The sequence below is a fragment of the Neoarius graeffei genome, chromosome 12 (genome assembly GCF_027579695.1).
Source record: "Neoarius graeffei isolate fNeoGra1 chromosome 12, fNeoGra1.pri, whole genome shotgun sequence".
In the NCBI taxonomy this organism is placed as follows: domain Eukaryota; kingdom Metazoa; phylum Chordata; class Actinopteri; order Siluriformes; family Ariidae; genus Neoarius; species Neoarius graeffei.
The window spans coordinates 14,345,579-14,370,336 of record NC_083580.1 but is presented as its reverse complement, the minus strand read 5'-3'; the positions used below and the strand labels follow the sequence as shown (position 1 = coordinate 14,370,336).

At 41.8% G+C, this 24,758-nt stretch overlaps 1 protein-coding gene across 1 annotated transcript; it reads right to left on the bottom strand.

Annotated features, from left to right (window-relative positions):
- Nucleotides 1-942: 942 nt before the first annotated feature.
- On the bottom strand, nucleotides 943-22,069 carry clic3 (chloride intracellular channel 3). The gene is made up of 6 exons (XM_060935563.1): nucleotides 21,675-22,069; nucleotides 21,123-21,232; nucleotides 12,755-12,880; nucleotides 12,491-12,597; nucleotides 6,661-6,836; nucleotides 943-1,212 (listed from the first exon to the last, which is right to left on the bottom strand). The coding sequence occupies exons 1-6, from the start codon at nucleotides 21,708-21,710 to the stop codon at nucleotides 1,048-1,050; spliced, it is 720 nt and encodes a 239-aa protein (XP_060791546.1). The 5' UTR covers nucleotides 21,711-22,069; the 3' UTR covers nucleotides 943-1,047.
- Between the last annotated feature and the right edge of the window lie 2,689 nt (nucleotides 22,070-24,758).

Sequence of the window (24,758 nt, the reverse complement as noted above, 5' to 3'; positions counted from 1 at the left end):
GCCATATAATCATCACGAATATAACGATTTTGCTGAATTTAATAGATAATTTTGTATTTGTTGATGCAATTATTTCATATTTTTAATGGAAAGAAACTGATATAGCGTGCATTTATGTTTCATGTCCCATGTCCTTTAAACATTTTCCCACTAGACTACTTGGTCTTCATTCTTGATTCATTTACACATCTCGTATATATTCATTGTGGTTGGATTTGTTCATCTTCAGTAATCTTCAGTTACCTATGAGCAAGTTAGCATAACCTGTCCACGTACTGGCATGTTTTTGGAGAAAACCAGTGAACCTTCAGGAAACCCAAGTGAGCATGGGGTGAACATGCAAAATTCACACACACACAGTAAAATCGAACCAGGGATCCTGGTGCTGTGAAACAGCAACACTCCCCACTGTGCCACCCAATTAATTTAATTGTTGTGTCCTAATGGTGTGCAAGTCCTATATTTCTTACAGAAAGCCTGCAGTCTAGAATAATTAAACCAAAGTCTATTAGGTACATTAAATCACCATTATACATCAGCTTACTTCTGCTAGCTCATGACAGAGACCACCCGACTCCTGTAGGACATCTTCAAGTTCATCTAGCAGCATCTAACTCATCTAGAATGACTCACACTCATCACCACATCAACCATTAGGACCATTTCTACTGTGATAACCCATCAGTAATTATTATAAGCCATTATAAAATCACCAGGAACCAACAGAAACCTCAAATGGTTAGCAATATTGTTCAGATGAGATTTTACACTGTAAATTGTACAGACAAATGATTCCATATACGCACAGACTATGGCAGCACCAAAAGTAATAACAAAAAAAAAAAAAAACATGCTAATATGAAACAAAGAAGGCAGCAAATGCTCACAATACACATAATGTCTCATTTGTACAAAAAAGAACCTCCACCTACAAACCAAAGGTCATTTGAAACCTCTAACATAGAATTTTATTTCCGAGACATATTATTCAGACTTGCCCAAAGCCACTCCATTTGCAAGCCCCACCCAGCCCCTGCTCTACTCGATCTACTTGTTGAGATATTTGGCCACTGAGTGGTAGGCGAGCAGGATCTCTGCGTCATTGGGGCACGTGTAGCGGAACTCGTCCTGCTGGTAGGCTTTCTCCAGGTACTTAGTCAGACCGGTGAGAGCTGCAGGGATCTCAAACTCACGATATTTTCGACACACAACCTGAGAAGAGAGAGCAAATAAAGAATGAATTAACAGGTGTAATTTAAAAAAAAACCCGTCTTCCATAGGGGTATAGATGTCATGCAGTCAGATGTAGTGAGTGTCCTGGAATTACATACAACATTATCAGTCAGTATACACAAACAGGCTAGTTAAAAATAGTATGTTTACAGCAATTATGGGCATATAGCCTTTTTTACATCACTGCATGAAGAAATAATCCAAACTGGTTGACTAATAATAGGGATAAATATAATAATTATAGAGATAAATATGCCTTTTTTGATATAGTCCTTTGACAATTCACTTGACAGAGGTTGAAACTGCAATGTGCTATATATAGGGTATTGTAATAACCAACAGATGCTTTGGGGGGAAAGCTTCCACTCAGTTATTTTTTAGGTAAGCAAAATTTCCCCTGAAAGTGCTTACCGTAAAACCCTGTATATGCATGCACGCCAATATATTTGCACATCACCCTTAAAATTATTTGTAAAATTGTAAGTTGGAAAGTGTTTGAGTTGACACTTCATTGTATTTAATCTCTACTACAAATGCTAATGTAAGACAGATGGAGCAGGGCAGGCCTTCCAGCCCTCAGTTCATAAAGGAGGGTTCAAACTGTCAATCACTCAAGATTCATATGTTGACTGGGTCATCTGCTGTTTTGATTTGGCATATTTTGGGGTGTAAATGTTATAGGTCAAAAATTTCAACTTGGGTAAAAAAAAAAATTTTGACCTGGGTTAAAATTTTTGACCGAGTTCATAATTTCCAACCTTGGTAAAATTTTGGATTATCTAAGATTCTTAAAAGGGACTTTTATTTTGGGGACTAATTAATAAAACAGGAGCTAGGATTTTGAAGGGGTTCTCGAAAGAACAATAAATCTATTTTCCATCACTTCTTTTGTCTCTCTTTCTTCCATCCACTTCCTCTCTGGCTATACTTACCAAGTACTTCCTCTCGTCTCATCTCATCTCATCTCATTATCTCTAGCCGCTTTATCCTGTTCTACAGGGTCGCAGGCAAGCTGGAGCCTATCCCAGCTGCCTACGGGCGAAAGGCGGGGTACACCCTGGACAAGTCACCAAGTCATCACAGGGCTGACACATAGACACAGACAACCATTCACACTCACATTCACACCTACGGTCAATTTAGAGTCACCAGTTAACCTAACCTGCATGTCTTTGGACTGTGGGGGAAACCGGAGCACCCGGAGGAAACCCACGCGGACACGGGGAGAACATGCAAACTCCGCACAGAAAGGCCCTCGTCGGCCACGGGGCTCGAACCCGGACCTTCTTGCTGTGAGGCGACAGCGCTAACCACTACACCACCGTGCCGCCCCTTCCTCTCGTCTGTCTGTCCTATTCCTATCTACCAAATTAACAGTTTTTAAAATGTCTTTTTTCATACTTAACCAGGCTTCAAGCTCAGAACCTTCTTAACCCAACATCTTAACCACTAGACCAGCAACAATTGCAATGAAATGGAAATGATATATATTTTGAATTTATGAATGAGTCCAGTCTTATTGGGCGGCACGGTGGTGTAGTGGTTAGCACGGTCACCTCACAGCAAGAAGGTTCTGGGTTTGAACCCAGCGGCTAGCAAGGGCCTTTCTGTGTGGAGTTTGCATGTTCTTCCCGTGTCTGCGTGGGTTTCCTCCAGGTGCTCCGGTTTCCCCCACAGTCCAAAGACATGCGGTTAGGTTAATATGGGACGGCCTTGAGCGAGGCACCTAACTCCCAACTGCTCCCCAGGCGCTGTTAGCATGGCTGCCTACTGCTCTGGGTATGCGTGTGTGCTCATTGCTCACGTGTGTGTGTGTTCACTGCTTCAGATGGGTTAAATGCAGAGAGGAAATTTCACAAATGTGTGATGAATAAAGTTGTGCTTTCTTTCTTATTACATCATCAAGAAGTTTAAAATACAAAGTCTTCCCAAATCCTAACCCTAAACCTAACCTGAGATATAGTAATGCCGCTTTTCCACTACAAACGCGGCTGAGCCGTGCCGTGCCGAGTCGGGCTGAGTCGAGCTGAGCGGGGCTGTTGGAGTTGCATTTCGACTACAACCGCGCTGAACCGTGCTGGCTGGAAGTGGGTGGACACATTGGGTGGAGTTAGCGAAAGTGGGTGGACGTCACGTGATGTCGTTAAGCAGCGCAAACAGTGACATCAGTGACTGGCGGAACAAGTCAGAGCCGGGCCGGGGGCGGGGCAAATGACCGGGCCCTTTATTAAAGCTTATCATAACATCATTTTAGGCTACAAAATGTCCGCAACTGCGGTGTTTACCAATTTCAACACTACCGGGTGCAACTATGTTATTTAGTACATCAAGTCCTTCAAACGAACATGTAACTCAGAAACAAAAAACATTAGGATACTGTACATGGCTCATAATAAAACATCAATAGCCTATACTGCGCACATTATTTGAAGGGCATACGAATGAGCGCTCAGAGGTTGCAACGGTGACAGGAAGAGTCAGAAATAAAAGGAGGGCGGTGCAAACCTCACTGAATGCACTGTGTTTACCAATTTCAACACTACGGGGTGCAACTATGTTATTTTGTACATTAAGTCCTTCAAACGAACATGTAACTCAAACAAAAAAACATTCGGCGACATACTGTACATGGGTCATAATCAGTGATGGGAATAACGGCGTTAGAATAAACGGCGTTACTAACGGCGTTACTTTTTTTAGTAACGAGTAATCTAACTAATTACTTTTTACATCGTTATAACGCCGTTCCCGTTACTTACAATAAAATGCTCTGCGTTACTTTATTAAAGCTGTTCTCATCTGGCACGCTGCTCGTTCAGCCTTTCTTTACTCTGCTTTCGTGTGGGGCGGGGAGACACGAGACACTTTCACATTGGAAATACAGCCATTACTTTTCATTACTTGAAATAAAAGGCAAGAGTGTTTACGTGCAATGCACATTATGTCGAGGAACAAAGCGTTTGTCCTCGTCAGTGGCCAGTAATTAGTAACATAATTTTAATAACTGCAAAAATATATTACATTTGATAGATGTCTTATCTCACATTGTCCCACAAAAATATTAATATAGTGTAGATAATGTTACTAACTGGTTCTGTTAAGTGTCCATTTCAGTCATTAAACACATTTAACATTCACTTTTATTATGATTACACTAACTGAATTTGATTTTTTTTTGGGGGGGGGGGGGGGACAAAATGTAACGGAATAATTACTTTCCCTGGTAATTAGTTACTTTTATGACAAAGTAACTCCGTTACTAACTCAGTTACTTTTTGGGAAAAGTTAACTAGTAACTATAACTAATTACTTTTTGAAAGTAACGTGCCCAACACTGGTCATAATAAAACATCAATAGCCTACTGCGCGCATTATTTGAAGGGCATACGACGAGCCTTGCGCTCCGCGAACTCGTCCACGATGCTCTGTATGTCACTGATTCAGTGATCTTTTAAGCGGTAGTCTCACGACCCGAATAGTAAACAATAAACATGGAGGACATGGAGTCGTTAGTGTTGCTGGTCTTGGTGCTGTGGCTTGTTGTCACCGACAACGCCAACAGATACTGACTGGCAAGAGCGTATAGATGAGGCGAGGCGCATAAGGCTTCAGAAATTCTCGTAATTCGTAATTCTTCTCCTTCCGGGTTTGCGGTGTTTACAGATCCCAGCGCGCTCGCGGGGCGTGTGTGGGCATGTGAGGACACTCCTCCTCACCAATCAGTGCACAGGGGAGTGTCTGCTCACGCCCCCAACCTCACTCGGCACGGTTTGGCTCGCTTCAGTCCCACTCCAAAACCGTGCGAGTTTTAGGGGCTAAGCAGGGCTGAAACGAGCTGAGTCGTGCTGGTTTTTGGTAGTCGAAACGCGAGCCGTGTCGGGCTGAAGTGAGCTGAAGCGAGCTGAAAAAGGGTAGTGGAAAAGGGCCATAAGTCTCTTTAATACAAGTATCAAATTATGAACTGGGTTAAAAATTCTAACCTAGGTTGAAAAATTCCACCTGATCTACTATTCTGACCTGTAACATAAACATACTCTGATGTTAAAATGCAGTGCTCCTGCACAAAATGTGTGACGATTGGAAGGGCTGTGAATAGCATCGAATGGGGCAGTGTTTGTTTTACGGGGTAAAGCTCTGTACTAGTGATTAGAAGGTTGAGGTTCAAATCCCAGAGTTTCACTATTGAGCCTGTGAGAAAAGCTGAAAAGCTGCTAGACCTGAAGTGCTTGGAATGCTCTCAGCGGCAAGTCACTTTAAACAAAAGGCAATGACAATGCCAACTGAAGATAGAGTGGGGTCCAAAAGTCTGAGACCACAAAGGAAAATGTTTCAATTTTGCATTGTTTTCTAATTTAATGCAACAATTTCCATTACAAATTATATCACTGACAACAACTTGAGTGAATCTTCGAATTTTTTTTACATGAATTTCAGAGTTTCTTTGTATTCGGTATGTCCCCCTTTTTTTTTTTTTTTTTGCTTTAATGACGGCGCACAGCACGCAAGCTGGCACAGACTCTACAGGTTGGTGCCAAATCTTATGATCCATCTTCTATTTTGATTTTACATTTTAAATCCTTCGCAGTATCATGTGAACACATACTTCAACAGAAGAGATTAGGCATGAGGAGATTATGCACACTTACATTTAAATAGAGACCTAGAAGTAGTACAGGACCTTGAATATTTTATATATTCCAAATACTGAACATGTACTTCCTTTGTTTTAAACATTTTGAAATTCGAAAATTCATTTTTTTCCAATTTTAAATAAAAAAAATCCCAGATTTTCAATGTGGTCTCAGACTTCTGAATATTTTCTCTGTCAAGTATTGCATTACAATTACAAACATTCATTTGACGCTTTGGCGGCACGGTGGTGTAGTGGTTAGCGCTGTCGCCTCACAGCAAGAAGGTCCGGGTTCGAGCCCCGTGGCCGGCGAGGGCCTTTCTGTGTGGAGTTTGCATGTTCTCCCCGTGTCCGCGTGGGTTTCCTCCGGGTGCTCCGGTTTCCCCCACAGTCCAAAGACATGCAGGTTAGGTTAACTGGTGACTCTAAATTGACCGTAGGTGTGAATGTGAGTGTGAATGGTTGTCTGTGTCTATGTGTCAGCCCTGTGATGACCTGGCGACTTGTCCAGGGTGTACCCCGCCTTTCGCACGTAGTCAGCTGGGATAGGCTCCAGCTTGCCTGCGACCCTGTAGAACAGGATAAAGCGGCTAGAGATAATGAGATGAATGAGATGAGATTTGACGCTTTTATACAGGTTTATATTTGGGCTAAATAATTAAGCACTGAAGGACATGCTCAGGGATCCAATAATAACTTTGTGGTACTTAGATTACGACCTTTGTGTCAGTAGTCTAGACTCTTAACGTTTGCCCCTGTTATGACAAACACATAATAAAAGACATAATGTTTAGAACCTTGACAATATGTAGCTTGGGGAGAAGGTTGCAGTCAGCGAGAGTGAGTGAGTCTCCATCCAGGTAGTTTCGGGTAGACTGAGTCAAATTCGGGTTCTTATCCAACTCGTATGGAAGAGGGGTAAGCAAATACTGATCCAGCTTCATCAGGCTCTTCAGAAACTTCTTTTCCAGCACTGGAAATACATACAGTAAAGGCTAATATGTATGCAAATAATTAAAGGAAAAACCAGTATAAAGAATATTAATAAGGTTTCGGGCCACCATGAGCTGCCTTGGCATAGAGTCAACAAGTCTGGAACACCATTCTTTCAAAATATACAAAACATCCCTCACATTTCCATCCATTTGAAGATCCTGGTGAGGCGCTTTCTAATATTGATATTGAGGCACTGCCTAAAAGCGGAGCTCCTGATGAGTATATGAGCAAAATATTTGCAAGGGCGCAAAATCAACCTGAATGGAATAATAATATTATAGCATACGAACCACTGAATTGTGTATCGTTGTGTATTTTGCATCGGTAAATTGCTGCATTGTCTTGTGACAGTGATCCCAATAATGAGATACACATCACAGTTGCAAATACATATTTTTTTCCTTTCTTTGACACCGCATGCCACGCACCAGAAACAACACCACGACATTTATTATGGTGTGACTCTGCTGGGTGCCTGGTGGACAGCAGTGAACCAGTGTTTTCACTTTACATCATTACTATAGAGGTACGATCGAATATCGAAGTTGATACTCTATGTCAAACAGCTGTCTGGTTACATCTTTCACATTCACACGCATTTGCATGCAGATGTAATGCTATTAGGACTAATTACCTTGCACCTGTTCCTGAGTAGAGCACAATCACAGCGCATACATATAAGGACTCTCAGTAACACACATATTTTGTGAAGTATATGCTTTGTACCCTGCGTCTGATGTTACCAAGCCTTGTATGTTGTATTGTTTTTCTGGTTTTGATCCTGTTTGTTTTTTTAGACTATGAGTGTTGTATTACCGCAGATATCCTGTCTGTGCCTTGCTCAACCATTACCTGTTATACTTTACCTTTATCTCTGTTTTGGATCTGTCTGCTGGCGTGCTTTCAATAAAACTCTTCCTGCACTTACATCCGTCTACCACCCTTACAAGACAGGAACTGTCAACTGTTCAACAAGCTAGTGGACTAATAAAACTGTCTTAACTAGTTTTATATGAAACTGTCGTGAATATTTTCCATAAAATGTGTCAGTAAGTAATCCTATGTTTTGTTTTTTTCTAAAGTAAATTAAAAATAAGTGCTGGATAAAAGTCCATCTTATGTAAATCCATCCATTATCCGTAACTACTTATCCTGTGCAGGGTCATGGGCAAGCTGGAGCTTATCCCAGCTGACTCTGGGCAAGAGGCAGGGTACACCCTGGACAAGTCACCAGATCATCACAGGGCTGATACATAGAGACAAATAACAATTCACACTCATGGTCAATTTAGAGCCACCAATTAACCTAACTTGGATGTTTTTGGACTGTGGGGGGAAAATGGAGCACTCGGAGGGAACCCACACACACAGACACAGGGAGAACATGCAAACTCCACACAGAAAGGCCCCTGTCAGCCACTGGGCTCGAACCCAGAACCTTCTTGCTGTGCGGCAACAGTGCTAACCACTACACCACAATGCCACCCTCTTATGTAAATAAAGATACAAATTTCTTTGTCCAGTGGTCAAGTGTTTGAGATACGTTGCCTTGTGCTTACGATCGGGTACCCTGTGGTGCTACACATACGTCTTTCGTATGGCTGTCATAGGGTTGCAAAAACCATCAAAAATCAGGTGTATGCATTACCATATTCTCTTAAGTATGGAGCTCTGCTCCATTAATACGTCAGTTCAACATCTCCCATAGGACTGCAGTTTGACTGAGATCTGGTGACTGCAAAATCCATAGCATATGATTTACTGTATATTATTTTCATCTTCATCAAACCATCCAATGAGTCTTTGTGTAGAAGGACCCTCTAAGGGGACATGTGGTCCCAAACCATTCCAGCAAAACACCTTGCCACAGCATAACAGAGCCACCAGACTGCTTCAGTATAGCAATCCTGCATTCAGACCTTCACGATTTTCTTGATGTATGCAACACATGCGCTCTTGCAGTCAAACTCCACACAGAAATGGCCATGTGGTGCAAGGACAACAATCTCCGTCTGAACGCAGAGAAGACAAAGGAGATAGTTGTGGACTTCAGGAGAGAGCACACCCAGCATGCTCCACTATCTATCGACGGTGCTGCAGTGGAGCGGGTGAGCAGCACCGAGTTTCTGGGTGTGCACATCTCTGAAGACCTGTCCTGGAGCAACAACACCGCATCACTGGCCAAAAAAGCCCAACAGCGTCTGTACTTCCTCCGCAAACTGAGGAGAGCAAGAGCCCCGGCCCCCATCATGCACACTTTCTACAGAGGCACCATCGAGAACATCCTGACCAGCTGCATCACCATGTGGTACGGCACCTGCACCGTGTCCTGCTGCAAGACTCTGCAGCGCATCGTGAGAGCAGCTGAGAGGATCATTGGTGTCTCTCTCCCTTCTCTAATGGATATCTATAACTCCCGCCTCACCCGCAAAGCCATCAGAATTGCAGGTGACCCCACCCACCCATCTCACAACCTCTTCAGTCTGCTGCCGTCGGGGAGGAGACTGCTGAGTCTCCGGGCCAAAACCAGCAGGCTCAAGGACAGTTTCTTTCACCAGGTGGTCAGGAGGCTCAACTCCCTCCCTGTTCTGCCCCTCCTCCCCCCTCTGCCCCCTGCCACAGATTCTGCCTGCACACCCCCTGCCCCCCCTTCAGCATCTGACATGTCATCCTCGCAGTCCCCCCCAAACACACACACACACACACACAGTGGTGCTTGAAAGTTTGTGAACCCTTTAGAATTTTCTATATTTCTGCATAAATATGACCTAAAACATCATCAGATTTTCACACAAGTCCTAAAAGAAGATAAAGAGAACCCAATTAAACAAATGAGACAAAAATATTATACTTGGCCATTTATTTATTGAGGAAAATGATCCAATATTACATATCTGTGAGTGGCAAAAGTATGTGAACCTTTGCTTTCAGTATCTGATGTGACCCCCTTGTGCAGCAATAACTGCAACTAAACGTTTCCAGCAACTGTTGATCAGTCCTGCACACCGGCTTGGAGGAATTTTAGCCCATTCCTCCATACAGAACAGCTTCAACTCTGGGATGTTGGTGGGTTTCCTCACATGAACTGCTCGCTTCAGGTCCTTCCACAACATTTCCATTGGATTAAGGTCAGGACTTTGACTTGGCCATTCCAAAACATTAACTTTATTCTTCTTTAACCATTCTTTGGTAGAACGACTTGTGTGCTTAGGGTCGTTGTCTTGCTGCATGACTCACCTTTTCTTGAGATTCAGTTCATGGACAGATGTCCTGACATTTTCCTTTAGAATTCGCTGGTATAATTCAGAATTCATTGTTCCATCAATGATGGCAAGCCGTCCTGGCCCAGGTGCAGCAAAACAGGCCCAAACCATGATACTACCACCACCATGTTTCACAGATGGGATAAGGTTCTTATGCTGGAATGCAGCGTTTTCCTTTCACCAGACATAGCACTTCTCATTTCAACCAAAAAGTTCTATTTTGGTCTCATCCATCCACAAAACATTTTACCAATAGCCTTCTGGCTTGTCCACGTGATCTTTAGCAAACTGCAGATGAGCAGCAATGTTCTTTTTGGAGACCAGTGGCTTTCTACTTGCAACCCTGCCATGCACACCATTGTTGTTCAGTGTTCTCCTGATGGTGGACTCATGAACATTAACATTAGCCAATGTGAGAGAGGCCTTCAGTTGCTTAGAAGTTACCCTGGGGTCCTTTGTGACCTCGCTGACTATTACACACCTTGCTCTTGGAGTGATCTTTGTTGGTCGACCACTCCTGGGGAGGGTAACAATGGTCTTGAATTTCCTCTATTTGTACACAATCTGTCTGACTGTGGATTGGTGGAGTCCAAACTCTTTAGAGATGGTTTTGTAACCTTTTCCAGCCTGATGAGCATCAACAACGCTTTTTCTGAGGTCCTCAGAAATCTCCTTTGTTCATGCCATGATACACTTCCACAAACATGTGTTGTGAAGATCAGACTTTGATAGATCCCTGTTCTTTAAATAAAACAGGGTGCCCACTCACACCTGATTGTCATCCCGTTGGTTGAAAACACGTGACTCTAATTTCACCTTCAAATTAACTGCTAATCCTAGAGGTTCACGTACTTTTGCCACTCACAGATGTGTAATATTAGATCATTTTCCTCAATAAATAAATGACCAAGTATAATATTTTTGTCTCATTTGTTTAACTGGGTTCTCTTTATCTACTTTTAGGACTTGTGTGAAAATCTGATGATGTTTTAGGTCATATTTATGTAGAAATATAGAAAATTCTAAAGGGTTCACAAACTTTCAAGCACCACTGTACATACATCTCATCGTTCATTAACACACTGAACTCAGGGACCGCACATCTCACTTTACCTCGCTCATGTGCACTATTCCGCACTACCTCACCTTAACAGCTGCTAGTTTGTTTATACTGCTTATTTCATGTTTACCTGCTGTACCTCAAGTGCCCTTGACTGTTTGTTTATTTGCACCAATTTACGTGTGTGTGTGTGTGTGTGTGTGTATATGAGTGTTTAGTCTATGTCTAGTTCTTATCTAGAGTGTTTATACTGTTTATATTGTTTGTTTGAGTGTTTAGTCTATGTCTAGTTCTTATCTAGAGTGATTATACTGTTTATATTGTTTGTTTGTTTTTTTTCAATTATTCTATTTTTATTTATTGCATTGCCTGTTTGCACCGTGGGTCAGAGAGGACTGAAATTTCATCTGTGCTGTATGTCGAGCATGTATAGCATATTTGACAATAAAGTTGACTTGACTTGACTACAGTCATCAAGCGTATGGTGAATGATGACTCATCTCACCATATTACTGGTTTCACAATATGAACTGTGGTTTTTGTACCAATGAGCTCTCTAAGGTGCTTTTGTCTTTGTAACGACGTCTTTGTTTAAGTACTATATCTTTCTCTTTGGAGTTGTAGATGGACTGTTCACAGTCACTTGAAGAACATTTTTCTGGGTTTTGCTTACAGACCACACTAAAATCACAGTCAGTAAATGTGCACCATTAGAGCGGTGCTCCAGACTTGTAGAATCTATTCCAAGGTGAAATCTTTTCTGCTGCTGTGAGCAGTCTTTGCAACAAGCCCTTATCCCATAAATTAAGCTTTTTTTTTTTCAAAGATACCAATATATTTTCCTCTTTCCATCCTGATTCAAATTTAAATGAGGTCAAATGGGCCTGCTCAGCATTTTTATACATGCCACAAAGCATGGTAGGATCATAATTGCTGAAGTGTACAATGTTTTAGACTGTTTTCACTCATTTGCATTTGTTCCGAATGTTTCTTCAATTTGGAACTTGTCTGGATTTACACCTACCCACACACTCATTTGTCATAATTTCTTTGTGAAGAATTCTCACTGACATAATTATTAATGCAGCTAATCAACTTTATTCCTGCACCTAAACCTAACCTTAACCTCAGTAACCAAAAGAAAAGGTTTTCCCTGTGGGAATGCCTAATCTTGCTAAGACGTCCAAACTGTTAGATATTCCTTATATATACGCACACATGTATATGCTTGTGTGGACATTTGGTCCTCACCGAGCTATAAAAACAGGCCCCCCTTCCCCCATAGGAAGAAAAAAAACTATTTCTCACTATCATTAAGTCCAGGGTTGGGGTTTTTGATGTAAGCAGAGTACTTGTGGAAGATATCATCACCAGCACTATTAGACTCCTTGTAGCGACAGCATAGTTTGGGATATCTGGAATGATAAACATGCGCACATAGTCATATCTTTTATCAAGAATTTCATACAAACGTATTCAGTGTCCTTCGTGTAATGTTTGTGCAAGACCAATTCTTAGGAATGCCACCATGACAATACAACACACTCCCTAATGGTACGAGGTGAAACTTACTGTGGGGGTGCCAAAGTCTCTTCCAGAAACTCTTCAATCTTGTTAGTGTCAGTGCGTACCTCTCCATTATAAAGGAGGAATGGGGGCTGAGAGCCAGGAGCAAGGTCCTTCAGGACCTCTGGAGCTCTTGAGAAAAAAAAGAAGCAATCAAATGGTGATTAGCACCCTTTGTACCTTTTGTGCCAGAGTGAAGGCAGATATTGCCCAGGAATAGGTTTGGTGGTCACTGGATTAATTGTTAGACAACCCCTAAAGGGTTCTTCAGTTTGAACCTTGAAGATCACCAGCCCTGTTTTCGGTAATCTACCTTTGTAGAGAATTCAACACAGTTTATCTACATTATCAAATAGTAGGAGCACATTTGGGAAATGTACTAAACGGGTGCATTTTGGTACCAGATATCCAAATAATTCAAAGGTTATTTGCAGTCCACAAGGCACAGTATGGTTATTAATACATTGTTTTCCAATTACATTTCTCTAAACACATACCTAGAAAATAATGTTAAACCTAGGTACCTAAACAGTAGCTCTGATTGTCCCATCTGTAGGAGAACTTAATGGATCTATTGAGAGTCCTACAACAGATAGGCTGTGTCCAAAACTCTGTACTTGTGTACTACACACTGTATACTCTAAGAAGCTGAACCCCTGCAAAGCAGCAGGTCCCAACTCAGGCCAAGTTTACATTAGACCGTATCTGTCTCGTTTTCTTCGCGGATGCACTGTCCGTTTACATTAAAACGCCTGGAAACGCCGGGAAACGGGAATCCGCCAGCGTCCACGTATTCAATCCAGATCGTGTCTGGTCCGGTGCTGTGTAAACATTGAGAATACGCGGATACGCTGTGCTGAGCTCTAGCTGGCGTCGTCATTGGACAACGTCACTGTGACATCCACCTTCCTGATTCGCTGGCGTTGGTCATGTGACGCGACTGCTGAAAACGGCGCGGACTTCCGCCTTGTATCACCTTTCATTAAAGAGTATAAAAGTATGAAAATACTGCAAATACTGATGCAAATACTGCCCATTGTGTAGTTATGATTGTCTTTAGGCTTGCCATCCTTCCACTTGCAAGTGGTAAGTGACGCGCATACCCGATATGCACTGAGAGCACACACACAGCGGCTCAGTCCCGAATTACTGCTCGTGCACTTCACTCGCGTGCTCTGTGAGCTGCGCAGGGCCGGAGTGCGCACCCTCCAGAGGGCACTCGCTGTTCAGGGCGGAGTGATTTGGAGCGCAGGATGCCTGCGGAGCCGAGCGTATCCGTGTATTGGCGTTGCTGTGTGCAGGCGAATCGTGTATTGGTGTTGCTGTGCGCATGTTAATCGTTTTAAAAACGTTAATCTGATGATCCGCTGATACGGTCTAATGTAAACCCCACCTCAGTTTCACCATTTACCCTGAAACACTGTGCTGATCAGCTGTCTCCTGTGTTCGCAGATATCTTCAACACCTCACTGGAGACATGTCATGTACCAGCCTGCTTCAAGGCCTCCACCATTATTCCCATCCCCAAAAAGACAAGGATCACAGGATTAAAGGACTACAGACCCATCGCCCTGACTTCTGTGGTTATGAAATCCTTTGAGCACCTTATGCTTTACCACCTTTAAGCCATCACTGACCCACTCCTGGACCCCATGCAGTTCGTCTACAGACCCAACAGATCTGCAGATGATGCTGTCAACATGGCTGTTCATTTCATCCTCCAGCACCTGGACTCCCCAGGAACCTATGCTAGGATTCTGTTTGCGGATTTCAGTTCCACCTTAACACTATAATCCTGGCTCTTCTGCAGGACAAGCTCTCCCAGCTGAGCATGCCTGACTCCACCTGCAGGTGGATCACTGATTTCCAGTCTGACAGGAATCAGCACGTGAAGCTGGGGAAACATGTCTCTGACTCCTAAACCATCAGCACCGGATCCCCCCAAGGCTATGTCCTTTCTTCTCTACTCTTCTCCCTGGACACCAACAGCTGCACCTCCAGTCATCAGTCTGTCAAGCTCCTAAAGTTCACAGATGACACCACCCTCATTGGACTCTGAGTCTGCCTACAGGTGGGAGATTGACCATCTGGTGTCCTGGTGCAGGTAGAACAACTTAGAGCTTAATGTTTTAAAGACAGTGGAGATGATTGTAGACTTCAGGAGGAGCTCTGCCATACCCTCCCTCCCCCATCACCCTGTTTGACTCCCCAGTAACCTCTATGGAGTATTTCTGCTTCCTGAACACTAAAATCACTCAGGACCGTAAGTGAGAGACGAATACCTGTTCTCTCACCAAGAAAGCACAGCAGAGGATGTTCTTCCGGTAGCAGTTGAAGAACTTCGATCTGCCAAAGACAATGATGGTGCACTTTTACACCACCATCATCGAGTCCATCCTCACCTCCTCCATCACCGTCTGGTACACTTATTTTTCAAGATATTTACATGGAAATTGGCAGGCACATAGATGGTTGTATACTGAATGTAAAGTTTGAAAAATTATTAAAATAAAGTATATATATATATATATATATATATATATATATATATATATATATATATATATATATATAAGTATATAAAAATTTATGAAAATTAGAATTTAATTCGTATTAATTATGCTAATTAGGTAAAGATGTTAAATCGGTACACTTTCTTCTTCAAACTTTCACCAAATGGCTTTATTTGTGCAATATAAAGCTGATCTTAACTCTCATTTATACATCACAAAGAAGGAGAAATCAATGTTAATGATAAAATATGCAAAAATAAGCATTGAATGTCATTCACATCTACCGTTCTCTATCAAAATCAAAGAATATTTCTAATACCCTCTTTGTGCTCTGTAGGCCTTTGTATTTCTAAATAGGCCCTACTAGTGTTTATATGAAATAATATAAAATTATTTCGATTAATAGTCACAGCTTTCAAGGCTAACCTCGAAAAAACTCTGTGAGCCACATCCAGTAAACAATTCCAGTTCATTGAATTGAAGTTGACACTCACGTTTCTGACTTTTGGTTTTTTAAACTCTCATTCCAACCACTAAGATCTCAATATTTTTAATCAAAACAACTACAATTATATTCTAGAATAGTTGTTTATGTACATGAATCAGTTTGATTTGAAAAAACAAGTAGGCAAAGCTATGAAAAGTCACTTCAGAGTCTCTGGTGAAACATAACATCAAAACTAGCAGACGGAAAATTTTGCTGAATACGTCATCAGAAACAGTAAGAAATAGAGAACATCCCTATTCGCCCCTTTCACATATCCCACAATCCACTGCGTGGTTGGGAACTTCCGGTGGTCAGACCCAGGTTGCTGATAACGGTATAATACCAATATTGGGCTATATAATCAGTTTCGATGTTCAAATATTGGATGTTCAAATATTATAGGTTTACATGGTCTCTCAGACATTTTCTAGATTAACACTACTCAAAATGAGTGCACATTTACAATTTGTCATCAGTGTAAATGTACACTGTTAATGTTGTTGGCCAGAGTTATAGTACTGAGTAGTTGGAACATGTATTTTGTGTAAACAATGCAGACAGTGAAAGTGAAAGGGCTGTATGGGCGATAATATAAGGATGACCGATTAAAAGCTTCTGTGCTGATGAAATATACCATGGAGCCAGTAACTAGACATATACAAGTAATCTAATAACATCACATTTCAGCTTGCATCTGATATTTGAACATCAAAACTGAGTATAAAGCCTGGTATCGGTTTTTGTACCGTTATCTGCAGCCTGGGCCTGGCCACTGGAAGTTCCCAACCGTGCAGTGGATTGTGGGATACTGTATGTGAAAGGGGCGAATAGGCGTTATCTGATTGGTATCCATGAGTAATCTAGTCGGAAAACCATCAGAAGAGAGCCTGACCACTTTCCCGTGGCTCAAAAATCACCGGCAGTTTCCCGACGTCACACGAGTATTGACTACTTTCACATACCCATAATGCTTTGCACCTTGGAGGGGGTAACCAGGTGCTATATTTGTTTACTAAGTCAGATTACCTCAGTCATTTCTTCGAATTCACATGGGAGATAATGACTTTTCCTGATTTAAAGTTTTATAGAATACCTACTGTAAAGAGGATAAGCGTTGAAAAGTGTGGTAAGACAGAATTCGCCGTCAAAATTTTACACCGACGGACAACACGTGACTGTGTTCTGCGCACTTCAATGGTGGAGTAAAGTCTGATGACCCAAGTCACGAAGCCTACAATCCCTCTGTCTTTGTGTTTAGTCATAAAAAGTGCGAAAAACAAGGACAAATCAAAGAACTGAAAAGGACAACTTTATTGAAGGTTCAACTCCCAAAACAAAGTGAAAACGATGCAGTGTATGTTAGCTTACATGTCCTTCCCTTTTCAGTGTTTCTATGGGTAGATCAAATGTAGTATTTGACCCTGTAGTCCGAACAGCTTCTTCTAACAGCCCAAAGATTACTGTAATCTAATGGCATATGAGCTCGAGGAAAATCAGAGTGAAGGAAATCAAAATCAACTTAAAAAAGAAATTTGACAATTCTGCTGCGTTTACAGTATTTCAATGACTGAATTAATTCCTTGCTTGTGTTCCCACGCACAAAGCGTTTTGTATTTTCTTACGACATTCTCGTCGTAACCAGCACCCAGCAAAAACGATTTCACTGTGGATTCTTCTATGATCGGTGTCGATCTTTCTCAGCTATTCTGCCAATGTTTTAACTTGTGCAGGTCAGTAATTGTTGGAACACCCATGTTGACAGACGAAGAAGGCTGCTGACTCACTGTCACCCGAAGTAGAGATGTTCAAAGCGTTCGATACGATATTTACAAGCGCTTTTTTACCGACTGATTTCTCAAAGTCCACAGAAAAGGCTTTGCAGATTTCTTTAAGCTTTGTTTTAGTTAGTTTTGACACTTATTTGAAGGTTTCAGGGAGATTTAAATTCAAAAGATTACTGTCAGTGTGCAACACCATGTTGTTTTAGTTTGTTTATTTTGGTTACCCCCCCAGGTGCAAAGCATTATGGGTAACATAATGGCTATTCAGAATTTGAGTCGCAACATTGATAACATCATGGAGAAGTTGATGGCTTTGCAAAGATTAATGGATCGTTTTGGTGGCCGGAATGGACAAGCGGGTTAAGCGAAAAAGGACACGTCTACCCATCTTAAGTCTAAACAAATTCCAATCTTATCTTGGCTCTCCCAGCCAGCACTGCCTTCAAGGTCGTCACTGTAGAAACGCGATTCTCCCCCTGGAGTTCACTGCAGTGAGACTCTCTCTGTGTGTGGGGTTTTTTTTTCCTATACTTTCTTTCTGTCTGTACTATGAAAGCTAAGTTGAACCGGAGTCAAATTCCTCGTGTGTGTAACATACCTGGCAATAAAGTGCTTCTGATTCTGATTCTGAACGTGAAAGTAGTCAATAGAGTGCGCTCTGTTGTACCAACTTCAACCTGCCGTTACTCCCAAAGTACTGAACAGATCTTAACGAAATGAATTTCTTTGGAAAGCAGAAATTATAAGCTTTTTAATGATAGTACTCACGATAGAAAATATTCAAGAGTTAAACAATGACAGATTTGGAAATGTAGATGAGCGTCTGCATGTACAATTTTCACAGCACGGCCAGCGAGCATCCGATATGCCTACTTGTATGTGAGAACGTACTTGGCAATAAACTTGATTCTGATTCTGGTACTGGCCCAGGATGCATTGTGTACTGCACGCTACTCCCCACCCTAGTATACAGTATAGTATGCAGGATACATGTCAACCCCTACGGATTTCCCGTATTCCCGACGGATTTTGGCATTTTAAAAATGGTACGGGCGTAGTGGTATTCAACTATGGATTTTTCTACATTTTCACCTTAAAATTATTTTGATTTATTACCATCAAAAAAATCATCATGAAATACGAAAATGCATGGGAGCCGCCATTTTCTACATTTAGAATTACTCAACTGGTACTTCCACTAGTACCAACAAGCCATTCCAAATGTCTGAGCATGCGCGATTGTGATTTTCCCGCACACCGAGCGGGAAATAATAGCACATGTAGCGTAACAATAGACAGGTCAAGAGGTCAAGATGTCGGCACCACCGAAGAAAAAACTCAAAATATCTAAAACTGGAGGTCGCTTTCTTCCCGAATGGACAGAAACATTCAATGGAATAATTATCGCTTCCAAAATGGGTGAGTATGTCAAATGCACAATTTGTTGTAGAGACGTGAAAGTGTTTGCCTCTGGAATTTACGACGTGAGGGAACACATGAAATCTCAAATGCATGTGAAGAATGCAAACCAGAAAAAGAGACAGCCGTCAATTAATTTCTTCACGCAAAAGCCAACAAAGGTTGTATCTGACATTAGGTATTAGGTAAGATCTGATACATTTTTATTATGCATGAAATATTACTATGGATTTGGTATGGAAATTATGGATTTCTTTACCAGGGAGTACAGGTGAGAGCCGTGAGGGGTTGACATCTATGAACAACTTCTGTGTAGTGTTTTATAGACTAGTACGTCTGTATGATCACAGGCTACATCATACAGGGTGCTGGTGGCAGACTTCTGCGTTGAATCTACACTGGAGGTACGGCACTGATGCTCATGCAGGTGAAGTATTTCTACTTGCAGTATTTATCTTTGCACTTACTGCATATGACTCACGACTTTTCCACCAAGATCAGTAGACAACCAGTATCCAGTACGGTGTTTTGGACACAGCCATAGTTTCCTTTTCAAGAGTACATCATTGCAAGAAGAACCCCTTTAGTAAGTTAGAACAATTAACCATCAAATACTCTTGAGAGAATATATTTTATAAGAAGATAAACTGACAAATAACATACCATTTTGATGGTACAAAAAAAAGCTAAGCATTGTATTTTAAAACCTTAGTTTAGTACCTTTGTACTTGAGAATGGAAGTGGCTCATGGGATCACTGGGTACATTCTTTAAAAAAAATGTTCAAATCTACCACCAGAAAGGGGTCTTTGGTTTGCCCCACTAAGGGAACCATTGAAGATTCAGTACTGGACCATACAACATAAAATTTTATAACAGGTTCTAAGTGGGAAAAAAAATAAGGAATTAGAAAAAAAACCCTTCAGGAACTGTTTTTAGAAGCAAGTTTGGTGATAACTGGATTAATTATTTTTAATTAATTGCACCCTCAAAGGTTCTTTACTTTGCCCTTCTAGGTGTACCCTGTTGAAGGTCACCAATCCTGTATCTAGTGACCTACTTTTGCAGAGAATATTTTTGCCTGACAATGAAGATGGCTCTTGGTGATCACTGGGTACGTTCTTAGAAAAAATAAAATTTACCACTGTGAAGGCTTCTTTGATTTGCCCCACTGGGGAATCCACAAAGATTCAATACAAGACCAAACAGAGTTTCATAACAGGTTCTAGATGAAACCCCTTTAGAGTATAATGTTACAACAGGCATAACCTCAAGAATACCACTCAGGGACAAGTGTTTGTACCTTGAGATCATAGACTAGTACCTTTCTCCCAAGAGTGGAAATAGATTTACCTCAGGAAGAAGATTGGTGATCACTAAGTTCATTCTTAGAAAGAAAAAAAATGAAAGAAAGATTACATCTAGCACCTAAATGGTTCTTCAGTTTGCACTCTGGGGGAACCCTTTATGGTTCTATTCCGGAGATTTCTTTTCAGAATAGTTCCCAAGTAGAAGATCTTTCAAAATATAGAACCATTGATCATCTAAAGAGGGCGGCACGGTGGTGTAGTGGTTAGCGCTGTCGCCTCACAGCAAGAAGGTCCGGGTTCGAGCCCTGTGGCCGGTGAGGGCCTTTCTGTGCGGAGTTTGCATGTTCTCCCCGTGTCCGTGTGGGTTTCGTCCGGGTGCTCCGGTTTCCCCCACAGTCCAAAGACATGCAGGTTAGGTTAACTGGTGACTCTAAATTGATCGTAGGTGTGAATGTGAGTGTGAATGGTTGTCTGTGTCTATGTGTCAGCCCTGTGATGACCTGGCGACTTATCCAGGGTGTACCCCGCCTTTCGCCCGTAGTCAGCTGGGATAGGCTCCAGCTTGCCTGCGACCCTGTAGAACAGGATAAAGTGGCTAGAGATAATGAGATGTGATGAGATGATTATCTAAAGAATGAGGAACCAGGAGACCCTGCCCAACTTCTGGAGATCTACCATGCTACAGAGTGGCTACAATATTTATAAGTGGCTATCATTTTCAAAAACCTTTAATTATCCGGTAAATTAGATTAGGGCAGGGATTAAACTCTGTAGGGTGGAACATCACTGATAGCAGTGTTGGGTAGCTATGTTGAACACTAATGACATCTTTAATTATTGCATAATCACCAAGTATTTCTCTCACCTTTTCATGTCCACTGTGGTGAGGGTAAAATTAACCCCCTTGAGCCAGAGAATCATGAAGAGCCGCTGGCAGAATGGACAGTTGCCAACTCCTTCACCATCATCACTTGCCTGTGGGCAACAAAGGCTGATCTCTTAAAAAAAATAAAGGCTTCATTTGAAAATTAGATACTATATAGCAATGCCTGGTATTTTCACACATTTTAAATTCAAGTTTTTGATATAACTGTAAACAAACAAACAAACAAAAACAGCTGTTTTAAGCAGGAGACTGTTTGTTCTTTGGTTCTTTGGGGTTTTCTGTCTTCTCCAGAATGGAGCCATTTCAAATATTGTTGACGAATTATGAGATTTTGCCACAGGTTTGTCAGGAAGTGCAGGCATTTACACCAAGTCTTGGAAGTAAACAAGCCTCAAAACTTAGTCAAACAGGACAAACTTAGTCCATTACGTTACACAGGTAGTTCATTTAACATTGTCTAAACTCACAACTTTACAGTGTGCTGATTTCAACTAGAAAATCCAAAAGTATGTCAGCAAGTCAATCTCTGACCTTGATGAAGAGCTCAATCTTTGGTGCGTCTGCCATGTCTCTGGTTCTGCGTCCTCACCTCCTATGGTCTTTCAGCTGTCAAACCTTCACTAGCCAACCTAGGAGCAATGTTTACATCACTGTGTCCATGTAAGCCCAATCATCCACTTAAGTCCAAATATCCTAGTCAAAGAGTAGTCCTTTAGGATTGATTTTTTTTTTTTAAACCTGAGCAGCACTTTTAATTCAACATGTAAAATACACTTTTTCCCCCCTCAATCAATACTCAGTATACTTTGCTCTTTTATGTTCTCTATACTACCAGTTTCAATCTGAGTCTCTTCGCTGCCTGTCTCTCACCACACCCGATGAGCATTCAGAATACCTGCCCACTGGACTGACCTGTCCAACCTGTCTCATTCTCTCGTTCTCTCACTCTTGCTTCAGTCACTGACATGCCTTAAGACATATCAGTGCACTCCTATCATCTTCCTTCTCTCTGTCACAACACTGCTACAAAGAAAGTTTGTGGACAGGAACAAATGTTATGCTTATCTTCATTATTGTCATGTGATTTTTGTTATCTTTATAACATCTCTTAGTGACGTATATGGAAGACACGATAGTCACACGAACTATGATAATACACATGGCTTTTTCATGTCAGTACTGTATGCTGATGACATGACACTGTGTAACTTGACACCAAACTGCTGCTAAAATACGGGCCAGGTTCCCAAATACACGTCATTTTGAGTTTCACCTTTGAACTCCTGAGGTAAAAATGGAGACAAACTTGCATAAGGAGCTGCTAGTGATGTATACACTTACAGAAAATGAAATAGGGTGCTGTAAAAGTGTGAGATCTTGTGGGGCCATCAGTAATCTGTTGTTGCTTTGTGAATACTGACTGGCCTTCAAGGTGTAGCAGTTTCTTCATATTTAACAACCGTCTCATTTGTAACACCAAACCAGGGTAGATACATGAGCTGGATATAGAAGGAAAAAGTGACTCAGTAATGAGGTGTGACAGCCCAAATCAGACACATTAACTTTGTGTTATCCAAAGAGCAACATACAAGTAGAAACATGCATAAGTCTTAAAGACAAAAGGACAATGAATATAACAAGAAGAAGACTTTGTCACATGTACACTCAAGCACAGATTTAAGCACACAGTGAAATTCCTCCTCTGCATTTAACCCATCTGAAGCAGTGAACACACACACATACATACCCAGAGCAGTGGGCAGCTATGCTACAGCGCCCAGGGAGCAGTTCGGGGTTAGGTGCCTTGCTCAAGGACACTTCAGTCCAACCTTCAGGCCATGGTCGTTGCATGTTAACCTAACCTCATGTCTTTGGACTGTGGAGGAAACCAGAGCACCCAGAGGAAACCCACACAGACACAGGGAGAACATGCAAACTGCACACAGACAGGCCCCCGTCGACTACTGGGCTTGAACCCAGAACCTTCTCGCTGTGAGGCGACAGGGCTAACTACATCCCCGTGCCACCCAATTGTCATTGTTGTTGATTGGTGATGTTCTTGTAAGTATATCAGTATGGGAACTTTTTCCCCCAAAAAATTCCCTTTATTTACAGTGGGGCAAAAAAGTATTTAGTCAGCCACCAATTGTGCAAGTTCTCCCACTTAAAAAGATGAGAGAGGCCTGTAATTTTCATCATAGGTTTCATCACTTCAACTATGAAAGACAGAATGGGGGAAAGAATCCAGGAAATCACATTGTAGGATTTTTAATGAATTAATTGGTAAATTCCTCGGGAAAATAAGTATTTGGTCACCTACAAACAAGCAAGATTTCTGGCTCTCACAGACCTGCAACTTCTTCTTTAAGAGGCTCCTCTGTCCTCCACTCGTTACTTGTATTAATGGCACCTGTTTGAACTCGTTATCAGTATAAAAGACACCTATCCACAACCTCAAACAGTCACACTTCAAACTCCACTATGGCCAAGACGAAAGAGCTGTCAAAGGACACCAGAAACAAAATTGTAGACCTGCACCAGGCTGGGAAGACTGAATCTGCAATAGGTAAGCAGATTGGTGTGAAGAAATCAACTGTGGGAGCAATTATTAGAAAATGGAAGACATACAAGACCACTGATAATCTCCCTCGATCTGGGGCTCCACGCAAGATCTCACCCTGTGGGGTCAAAATGATCACAAGGACGGTGAGCAAAAATCCCAGAACCACACAGGGGGACCTAGTGAATGACCTGCAGAGAGCTGGGACCAAAGTAACAAAGGCTACCATCAGTAAGACACTACGCCGCCAGGGACTCAAATCCTACAGTGCCAGACGTGTCCCCCTGCTTAAGCCAGTACATGTCCAGGCCCGTCTGAAGTTTGCTAGAGAGCATTTGGATGATCCAGAAGAGGATTGGGAGAATGTCATATGGTCAGATGAAACCAAAATAGAACTTTTTGGTAAAAACTCAACTTGCCATGTTTGGAGGAGAAAGAATGCTGAGTTGCATCCAAAGAACACCATACCTACTGTGAAGCATGGGGGTGGAAACATCATGCTTTGGGGCTGTTTTTCTGCAAAGGGACCAGGACGACTGATCCGTGTAAAGGAAAGAATGAATGGGGCCATGTATCGTGAGATTTTGAGTGAAAACCTCCTTCCATCAGCAATGGCATTGAAGATGAAACGTGGTTGGGTCTTTCAGCATGACAATGATCCCAAACACACCGCCCGGGCAACGAAGGAGTGGCTTCATAAGAAGCATTTCAAGGTCCTGGAGTGGCCTAGCCAGTCTCCAGATCTCAACCCCATAGAAAATCTTTGGAGGGAGTTGAAAGTCCGTGTTGCCCAGCGACAGCCCCAAAACATCACTGCTCTAGAGGAGATCTGCATGGAGGAATGGGCCAAAATACCAGCAACAGTGTGTGAAAACCTTGTGAAGACTTACAGAAAACGTTTGACCTCTGTCATTGCCAACAAAGGGTATATAACAAAGTATTGAGATGAACTTTTGTTATTGACCAAATACTTATTTTCCACCATAATTTGCAAATAAATTATTTAAAAATCAGACAATGTGATTTTCTGGATTTTTTTTTCTCATTCGGTCTCT

What these genes read in the sequence shown, in the direction of transcription:
- clic3 (XM_060935563.1), bottom strand. Translation starts at nt 21,710, where the DNA reads ATGGCAGACGCACCAAAGATTGAGCTCTTCATCAAG. An exon ending in AGATTGAGCTCTTCATCAAG is followed by an intron (nt 21,233 to 21,674) that starts GTCAGAGATTGA and finishes TGTTGCCCACAG; the next exon opens with GCAAGTGATGATGGTGAAGG. An exon ending in CCAAGCTACATATTGTCAAG is followed by an intron (nt 1,213 to 6,660) that starts GTTCTAAACATT and finishes CTCTCTTCTCAG; the next exon opens with GTTGTGTGTCGAAAATATCG.